The 10,346-nt window shown below is 38.6% G+C and overlaps 1 protein-coding gene across 5 annotated transcripts in view; it reads left to right on the forward strand.

Annotated features, from left to right (window-relative positions):
- The window catches only part of MPP5 (membrane palmitoylated protein 5), a 100,400-nt gene extending 91,875 nt beyond the window's left edge, over positions 1–8,525 (forward strand). For 4 of the 5 annotated variants that reach the window (XM_005656336.3, XM_003356738.5, XM_021099389.1 and 1 more), the window contains exon 15: positions 5,570–8,525. In XM_005656336.3, the coding sequence (XP_005656393.1) occupies positions 5,570–5,746 (177 nt within the window). In that variant the 3' untranslated portion in view covers positions 5,747–8,525. The remainder of the gene's footprint in view (positions 1–5,569) is intronic. The other variant, XM_013989105.2, reaches the window with a different exon arrangement.

The following is a 10,346-nucleotide window of genomic DNA, read 5'->3' on the forward strand; positions in this document are numbered from 1 at the left end:
CCGATTAACAGTTGATCCTTGAACAGTGTGGTGGTTGGGGCACCAATACCTCTATGCAGTCAAAAAATTTCGTGTAACTCAGTCAGCCCTCCGTATCTACAGTTCCACATCCTTGGATTCAACCAACCACAGATAGTGTAGTACTGTAGTATTTACTACTGAAAAAAAAATCCTCGTACAAGTGGACCATGAATTTCAAACCCATGCTGTTCAAGGATCAACTGTATACATATTTTTAAAGCAGGAACTTAATCAGTACCAGAATGTTTTAGCAGTATACAGTATGCTTGATTTTCTAATTATAATTTTCTAATTAACAAAATTAACTTTATTGAGGTTACTTTATGAGGTTATGTTGCATGCATTTTAATTGTATCATTTAGTGAGTTTTGGCAAAATGTAAAACTAACTACCATGTCAGTTCATATATAGACCATTTTCATCACTCTAGAAAAGTTCTCTCATGCCCCTTTGAAGTACCCCCCCCTTGTTGTCAGTTTGTAGCAACTTTTTAGCCATTCTAATAGGTGTGAAGTGTTACCATAATGGTTTTCATTTGCATATTTCTAATGACTAATGATAGCTTTTTTTTTTTTTTTTCTTTTCTTTTTATGGCTGCACCTGTGGCTATGGAAGTTCCTGGGCCAGGGGTCAAATCGGAGCTGCAGCTACAGGCCTTATACCACAGCCACAGCAACACCAGATACAAACTGTATCTGCAACCTACACCGAAGTTTGCAGGAACACCAGATCCTTAACCCATTGAGCAAGGCCAGGGATCAAACCTGCATCCTCACAGAGACAACATTGGATCTGTAACCAACTGAGCCACAATGGGAACTCCAATAGTTAGCATCTTTTCATGTGGTCATTTGGGGATATTCTTTTGTGAAGTGTCTCCACTTTCATTTTTTTTTAATTGCTGCGACCTACACCACAGCTCACGGCAACGCTGGATCCTTAACCCACTGAGCAAAGCCAGGGATTGAACCTCATGGTTCCTAGTTGGATTTGTTTCTGCTGCGCCATGACGGGAACTCCAGAAGTGTTTAATGAAAAACAGCCATTCTTTGGTATCTGGGGAGTTGGTTCCAGGACCTGCTGCAGATACCAAAGTCTTGGATGCTTAAGTCCCATAGTTGGCCTTCTGTATCTGTATTCACATCTGTGGATTAAACCCACCGCAGATCATGTAGTACTGTATTTATTGAAAAACATCCCCTACACGCAGTTCAGACCTGTGTTGTTCAGGGGTCAACTACATACTCTTTCATTTTTCTTATGGTTAATGTTATTTGTATAGTGTCTAAAAAAGTTTGCCTCCTCTAGTATTACAAAGATTTATTCCCGTTTTCTTCTAAGATTATAAAGATTTATTCCTGTTTTCTTCTTAAAGTTTTTTTTGCATTAGCTTTCATTTTCAGGTCTATAATCCATCTCAAATTCATCTGTTTTAGCGTGAGGTAAGAGTAGAGGTGTGGGGTTTGTTTTATTTTTTTTTTTTTACTTGCATCTGTAGCATATGGAAGTTCCTAGGCTGGGGGTTGAATCCGAGCTACAGCTGCTGACCTACACCACAGCCACAGCCACACCAGATCCGAGCTGTGTCTGCGACCTACACCATAGCTCACGGCAACGCCAGAGTCTTAACCCACTGAGTGAGGCCAGGGATCGAATCTGAATCCTCATGGTACTAGTCACGTTCTTTTTCCACTGTGCCATGATCGGAATGCCTGGGTTTGTTTTAATCACATGTGGCTCTCCACTTGCTTTCGCATCATTTCTTAAAAAGATTATTCTTTCTCCCACTGAATTACATTGGCATCTTTGTCAAAAATGACTTGACCAAATACGGGGAGGGATAATTTCTGGACTCTATTTTGTATTTATGTTAATATCACACATTGTCTCTTTTTTTTTTTTTTTGGCTGCACGTGCCACATGTGGAAGTTCTTGGGCCAGGGATTAAACCAGCACCACGGCAGTGACCCAAGCCACTACAGTGACAGTGCTGGATACTTAACCCACTGAGCCACATGGGAACTGCTAATATCACATTGTCTTTAATATAGTTTTATTTTAATTCTAGAAAAACCATCATAAAAAGGAATGAAGTACTGATAACATGGTACAACATGGATGAACCTTGAAAACATGAGTGAAAGAACCCAGTCACAAAGACCATGTTTTATATGATTCCATTATTTGGAATGTCCAGAATAAGCAAATCTGTAGAGACCTAAAGTAGATTAGTGGTTGCCTAGGGCTGGGGGTTGGGAGAAAATGGGGAATGGCTGCAAACGACTGTGGTGTTTTAGGAGGGAGGTCAAAGTGGAGTGGAGGGTGATGAAAATGTTCCAAAATTGGTTGTGGTGTTGATCGCACAACTCCTCTGGGACTGTACTAAAAACTAGTGAATCATACATTTTTAAGTGGGTGAATTGTATGAATTCACCATTGAATCGGTTCCAATTCACCATTAAATGGATGAATTATAAATGAATTGTATTTAAGAAAGCTGTTATGGGGGGGGAATAAGAATCCTAAAAGGCTTTTTTGTAGATTTGAAAAGGTTATTTTTAAATCTGTATGGAAATTTAAAAGAATAACCCAAACACTTTAGAAAAAAGACCTAAATTGCAGGACTCTTGTCTTTGTTAAATTTTTTTTCCGTTTAATTAACATCTCTTTTTATTCTTTCTTTATACTTTGGCTTTAATTTGCACTTGTTCTAGTTTTGGAAGAAAACTTGGATGATTTTTAAACCTTTCTTCACTTTTCTAAATGAAGTTATAAATTTCACTCTAAGCATTTCATTAGTTGCATCCTACAAATTGAGGTTATATTTTTCTATTTTCTCTTCTTTTGGGGGGGGGGTTGTTTTAGGGCCACACCAGCAGCATATGGAAGTTCCCAGGCTAGGGGTCAAATCAGAGCTACAGCTGCCAGCCTATACCACAGCCACAGCAATGCCAGATCTGAGCTCCTTTTGTGACCTACACCACAGCTCACGGCAATGCTGGATCCTTAACCCACTGAGCGAGGCCAGGGATCAAACCCACAACCTCATAGTTCCTAGTCGGATTCATTTCTGCTTCGCCACAATGGGAACTCCTGAGGTTATATTTTTCATTACCATTTTGTTAAATATTTTCTAATTTCCTTTGTCATTTTTTTTAACCCATGAATTATTTAGAAGTATCTAATTTCAACCTATTAGTGAATTTAAAAATATTGTATTGATTTATAATTCCGCTGTGGTAAGGCAGCATACTCTGTAAGATGTCAAGTCTTTGAAATTTTGTTGAGCCTCGTTTTATGATCCAGTATCTGTTCTTTTGTCGGTGCATGTTCCTACATGCCAGAAAGAATGTGTATTTTGCAGCTGTTAGGTAAAGGGTGATGTATCTCATTGCCTTTTTATTCCACTTGTTTTATCTCCCTTGGTATTTAATGGTGCTTTATCGCATGATAGATTTGAGTAAAATCAAATCCTCAATTTTAACTCTATGAAGTAGTGCTAGGAAATTGATGGTGTTCATCACTGGGAGAAAAATGTAATCAGTTATCTGATTGTACTCTGAATCTGTTCTGCTACAGTGGGGGCTTGAGAGTGGTAAAAGAATAGCATGAACTGATGTGGTCAATTTTGCCTATGGGCTAGTTTTTCCAGGCCAAAAATTTTTGAGCAAAAACATTTCATTTCAATTTAGTCATGAATTGTAATTTGAAAAATTTAAGTACCAAATAAATGACATAAGCCATTTTGGCAAAAGATGAACTAATATTTAAGTTTGATAAAGAAGAACTGTGAGGACTGGATAGTAATGTGAATCTGTGTAAAATGCTGGGCTTGATATTTAGGTTTCAAATCCAGTAACAAAGTTTAGATTCTATTTGTGTTCTGGAAAGTTCTCTTAATAATCTTGAGCTTTGAGTAGATGCAAGTTTTAGCAAGAGTGTCACAGTGTGTTCAGTTACAATGGTGTAGTCGAGTCCCCACTGGGAAACAAAGGGTTCTGTGTGCCACAACCAGATGCACAGCATTCCAGAATGAAATTAGAGCGCCACACAAGACATGACTGAGGACAAGCCAGGGCGGACACATTCTTAATGTTTTCCTGCTGTTACAGAAGCTCAGCCAGTTGATGATAGACTGTTTGGTATTGTGGGTCTAATGTAGTATTGATGTCTAGCCTTTATGTCTGAGACATTTGGACATTAATTTGTCTTCATTGATGGGGTGATTTGGGGTAGTTACACTTTCTTGGACACGTGGGCCTGATAATCAGGAGGGTCTGGATAAGTTTTGCATATAACCTTGCCACCTGCTTGTGTGAAAGACCTTTCTCTTATGCATGATGTTAAAGAGGCTTCACAGACTCTTCTTAGGATTTGTTTTTGAATCTTAAAAGACCTCCTTTGTGAGAGTTCCCTTTGTGGCTCAGCGGTAACAAACCCAACTAGTATCCATGAGGATGTGGGTTTGATCCCTGGCCTTGCTCAGTAGGTTAAGGATATGGCATTGCCATGAACTGTGGTGTAGGTCGCAGACACGGCTTGGATCCTCCGTGGCTGTGGCTGTGCTGTAGGCTGGCCGCTGCAGCGCCGATTCAACTCCCAGCCTGAGAACTTCCATATGCCTTGAGTGTGGCCCTAAAAAGACAGAAAAGTAAATAAAGACGTCCTTTTTGTAATGGAAACAGAAGCAATTTAAAGTATTAAATTGAGTATCTCCCAAAAAACACAGAAGATACCATTCTGTTGATGCTTTTCTTTTCTCATAATGTTTACTCTTTCTAACTCTGCAGCAGATATAAGGGCAGGGACATTCTGTAAGAGTCAAGAATAGATCGCGCTTAGGGTCCTGACAGAAAGGTTCACTCTGTTACAGATGTTATTTTTAGGAAGAGATTATTATGCCCTAAAATGTATGAAAACAAGTATCAGTAAGAAGTTCAAAATAACAGTCTGTATTCTTGAGGCCTCTGGTCTTGCGGGTGAAATAAGACAGATATACATAGAAACCTAAATAGCTGTATAAACAGGTTATTAGTATGTCCCAAATGATTCACAATATGAGTGTTGAAGATGCCAGAGCAAAGCAAATCCCTGTGGCCATGGCAGCGTTGGTGAGGAGCTCATGAAAAGATTTTGAGAGGAGAGCAGCGTTAAGGCCTTTTCTTTCTCTTTTTTTTTTTTTTGTCTTTTGTCTTTTTGTTGTTGTTGTTGTTGTTGTTGCTATTTCTTGGGCCGCTCCCCACGGCATATGGAGGTTCCCAGGCTAGGGGTCGAATCGGAGCTGTAGCACCGGCCTACGCCAGAGCCACAGCAACTCGGGATCCGAGCCGCGTCTGCAACCTACACCACAGCTCACGGCAACGCCGGATCGTTAACCCACTGAGCAAGGGCAGGGACCGAACCTGCAACCTCATGGTTCCTAGTCGGATTCGTTAACCACTGCGCCACGACGGGAACTCCAAGGCCTTTTCTTGTTCTTCAGCTATCACCGATCCATTGCGTATTTTGGTAAGGAATGGAATTACCTGTTTTTGTCTTCTCTTTGCAGCCTGAAGAGTTGAGAGAAATCATTGAGAAGACTAGAGAGATGGAGCAGAACAACGGCCACTACTTTGACACGGCAATTGTGAACTCAGATCTTGATAAAGCCTATCAGGAATTGCTTAGGTTGATTAACAAACTTGATACTGAACCTCAGTGGGTACCATCCACTTGGCTGAGGTGAAGGAAACATCCATTCTGTGGCACAGTTGGACTTGATGTGGCAAACTGCCCATAGGAAGGTAGCCCTGACTTCAGCAAGACTCTGAGAAGATGGCAGGCAGTATAAACGGTAGACCTGTTCTTAGATCTTCAACTAGTGAGAAGAAAACCCCTGTAGGTGTTGTAACAGCAGTCTTTATCTCTGTACATGGCTTTACAGATTCTCGCCTCATTTGGGGATTTTAAATGGAAGTTTTCAGCGGAGCAGTTCCATTTTATACATATAAAAACCTTGTAATTCTGTTTTCACCTAACTAAATCTTTTTCGACTAGTCATATTTCCATGAAAAATTTGTGTGTATATATATACATGATGGTCTCACATAGTAATAAATACTCATGTTATTTAACAGTTAACTTAAAAGATTTCATGGAAATGTGGGTGTGAAGGGAAACTGGTTCTGTGCATTAGGCAAGACAACATCTGGTTGGTTAAAAGACCAGTGATCAGAAATACTTTTTTTTAAAAAAATGGTGCCACTTTGGTCTGGAGCTAGCTACTCTGTTAGGCTTGAATTCATTTGTGTATCTTTTAATTCTTAAAAACATTCCATTAGAAGCATGAATTTTTCAGCTCAAACTCTGTGGATCAGACTTCATAGCAGACTGATCTAAAACATATACAACATGCTGATCTTTTTAAAGATAAAATGATTTTCTGAATTTTTCTTCTTCAACTATTGCAACTGATTTGATAACTTCCTTTTCCTGACCTGCATAGTACAATAGAATGTGGTGTAAGTTTCATTTTTATGATGACTGGGCAGATGTTTATATAAACTGTGTTGACTGTTAAAAGTTTCTTCATGATGCAGAGTTTTTTACATACATGAGAGGACTTAGCACATTTGACAGTTTTTGAATTTTAATATGAATACAGTGTAATATGGTGACTGCTTTATACAGGTAAAAAACTGGAATTCTGTGATCAATATGGCTGCTGTACTGTATACTAATATTTAATTAAAAATGGTCATTGATTACACTTGTTCAGCATTGGAATAAAATTATATGTATGAGGGAATGATATGAGAGTTAACTTTGAGATCAGAAGAAAAGGATGACCTGAAAGTTACTGGAACATTTTAGGAAAAGAACATTGCAGAGGGAAAAGCTAAGTGTATAGAAACAGGTTTTTATCCAAATAAGGTCTGCATCTTATGACCAGAATGCAACAAGCTTGCTAAATCATAAAATGTTTAAGCTTATGGGATTTTCTGTCTCTATAGCTTGTAGCTTTGAAATTCACCTTCTGTACTTGGCATGGAAAAGTTAATTTGTAGTGTTCTCAAGGTTCTAGAGATGGTGTGATGTGTGACAACCTCAAATGTGAATGTCTTGATTTTATTTTTATGACTTTACCTATAACATTTCCTGTACCCAAAGCTAAACACTGGAATAATACTGAATTGTCACTTAATTTAACATAGGCAATTGTTTTTAATGAGTAGCTTGTCTCAGTGTCATGTGTGTGTTTTCTTTTACATAATTTTATTTGAATATGGACAGTTTATATGTTGCCTTTTTCTGTTCAAATTTGCATGGCCCTCAGAGTTGGCTGTGGAGTATGTCTCTTGTGGAAATACTTTCAGAATAATGTTCCCTAGGAAGAAAGTAACGTCCCTGGGTCGAGGGAAGGAATGCCATACATGCTGTCTTTTCAGGGCTGAAACACTCCACTTTATGGCAGGAAAATAACACAGGTCACACTGATTTTCAGCAATGAAAACCAAGGACTGTAAGTACTTAGTATTTTCACCATTCCAGTTTCTTTTCAGGAAGGAAAGGTAGTAGTCTATGATAGACAGTGGAGTTTTGTGAGCTACTTATCATAACTGACAACTATTTTCAACCCTAAGATCTAAAATGTTAGCGGTTTGATTCGTTAGGATGAGATTTTATGTGGTGTCAGTAAATGGCTGCTGTGCTAGTCCCTGAATTAGCCTGTAGACTGTAGGGCCACACGAAGGCCATGTGCCGTGGCGACTAAGGCATGGCTTTAACAAGCAAATCCAAGTCCCCTACAGAGGCACAGGCCATGTCACAGTATATCCTTAGAAGTCTAAGGAGTTATTTTGGGGGTCACTGAAGTCCTATAATTCTTTCTCCTCAGCAGTGGCAGAAGGATAGAAATGGTTATCTCAAACTTTCCTCAGTCCCAGTGCTATGGATGTGCTAATACTCAACACAGTCCCTCAACAACGTGACAAAGGAGTTGTTGCAGACTTCCTTCAAAGAAAATGGGAAAAAGTTGCTCTCCCCTGGCTGTGCTACGTGCTCTGGCCAGTTCCATTTCCTCTCCCTCCCCAGTGTGAGGGAGGGCTTAACCACTTACAGAATGATACCAATAGCTAATGAAATGCACATTAGTTCAAATAAGGAAATAATCTTCCTTTACTAAATTTTCTTAAGTCAGAACAAAAAAAAAAAAAAAAAAAGAATGGTGTTTAGATTAATCCAGATTTGCTTTCTATGAAAATCTAATGTCTGGATTTTTTTCCTTTTCTCATCGCCTAAGGAATAAGTATTGATAAGGAATAATTTGAATGTAATTTTGTGAATGTGTATGGAAAATATAAACCAGGGATTTAGCCTTAATAAAGGTAACCTTTGACATTTATATTAATCCTCCTTTGTACTCTTATCCTGCCTGTATCTACACTGTTATTTTGAGATGTAATACTGCACCCACAGTAATGTAAAAATAAAAAGTAAAATTATATTTCAAATTTTAAAAGCTACTCAGTACTTTCTCTTGATGTGTTTATATCCTCTGCCATTCAGCGTTTCAACACACCTAATGACCCACCCTTCCTTCAAATTTTGCCAGAATCAAGTCCATTGGAATCTCTGGGTAAAACAAAAATACATTTTAATTATTTCTTCATAGTGGAAGAGTATCCCACATTGGCTGAAATGTAGGAATTTTTTCCTTTTTTTTTTTTTTTTAACTACATTAAAGATAGACAACTTAAAGCTGTGAACTGTCAAGTTTTCTGGAGAAGAAGGTATGTAATATTTAGGCAAACTCCACTTACATGCAACCATGGGTTTGAGAACACTGAGGATAGGATGTGAGTGGTTGACAAATATGTAACATATTTCATTTCTCCCCTTTTTTCTACAATACCTGCTCTGTAGCTCTCAAAGGAGGCAAATGATATACTAACAAAAAGTGTCACACATACACACACATCTGCTACCCCCCCTCTAGCTTTCTAGTCCTGTTCCTGATCTGTCCACTACTGTCTCCCGTTTCTCTTTAACAATATCCTAAACCATAAAATAAAAATAAAATCATCAGCACTTCTGTAGGGAGATTAGAGAAGGCCAGTAAACACCAGAGGTTTATAAAGCCACAAGAGAAATCTAGGGTACTTACCTGTTTCTCCACATCTACCTTAACTGATTTTTGCCTCCTAGAGTGGCAGTACATACTGCTCAAGAACCAAGGCTCTACTATTTATAACAGTCAAGACATGGGAACGACCTAAATGTCCACTGATTGATAGATGAATAGATGAATAAAGATGTCGTTTACATATGTACAATGAGATATTACTCAGCCATACAAAAGAATGAAATAATACCATTTGCAGCAACATCGATGGACCTAGAGATCATACTAAAGTCAGAGTAAGACAAATACCATATGATATCACTTATAAGTGGAATCGAAAATATGACACAAATGAATTTATAAAACAGACTTGTGGTTGCCAAGGGGGAGAGGAGATGAGGAGGGATGGAGTGGGCGTTTGGAATTAGCAGAGGCAGACTATTTCATACAGAATGGCTAAACAACAAGCATAGAGAACTGTATTCAGTATCCTGTGATTAACCAAAATGGAAAAAAAAAATACATGTATACCTGAAACACTTTGCTGTACAGCAGAAATTAACACAACATTGTAAATCAACTATACCAAAAAAAAAAGAACCAAGGTTCAGAAATCAAGATACATCTGGCCTGCATCCCATCTTCACGATGGAAATGACAATATTTCTCCCTAGGGTGTTAGGAGGCAGTTCAGTATTACCTATCTTCAAGACTAAGGAACTCAATTGTTGGTTTTCCAGTCACTACTGGATTTACATTGAATCTGAGATTTAATTCTATGAGCAGCAAAAAACAAGATTTCCTAAAAATCAGCTCCTCCAGGACAGATCTTGTCTTACCTTTTACCTAAAATTTTAAATATAGGAGAATCAAAAATGGTAGAAGTTAGAGTTCCCACTGTGGCACAAGGTGAGGGTGTCTCTGCAGCAGCAGGGACACTGGTTCCATCCCCAGCACAGTGGGATTAGGATCTGGCATTGCTGCAGCCATTGCAACACCATATCTCTGATCATAGCTCTGGCTCAGACTGTATCCCTGGCCTAGAACTCCATATATGCCACAAGGTTCCCCCCACCACCCTCTGAATGGTAGACGTTAAGGATATAAAAATTCTGCAGGTAGACTGCCCGGATTTAAATCAGGATTTCAATACTTCCTAGTTTTTGTCTAGACCAATTACTCAAAATCTTTTGCCTCAAAATTTTCTGCTGTGAAATGTGGG

This window comes from Sus scrofa, chromosome 7 (assembly GCF_000003025.6).
Source record: "Sus scrofa isolate TJ Tabasco breed Duroc chromosome 7, Sscrofa11.1, whole genome shotgun sequence".
NCBI lineage: Eukaryota > Metazoa > Chordata > Mammalia > Artiodactyla > Suidae > Sus > Sus scrofa.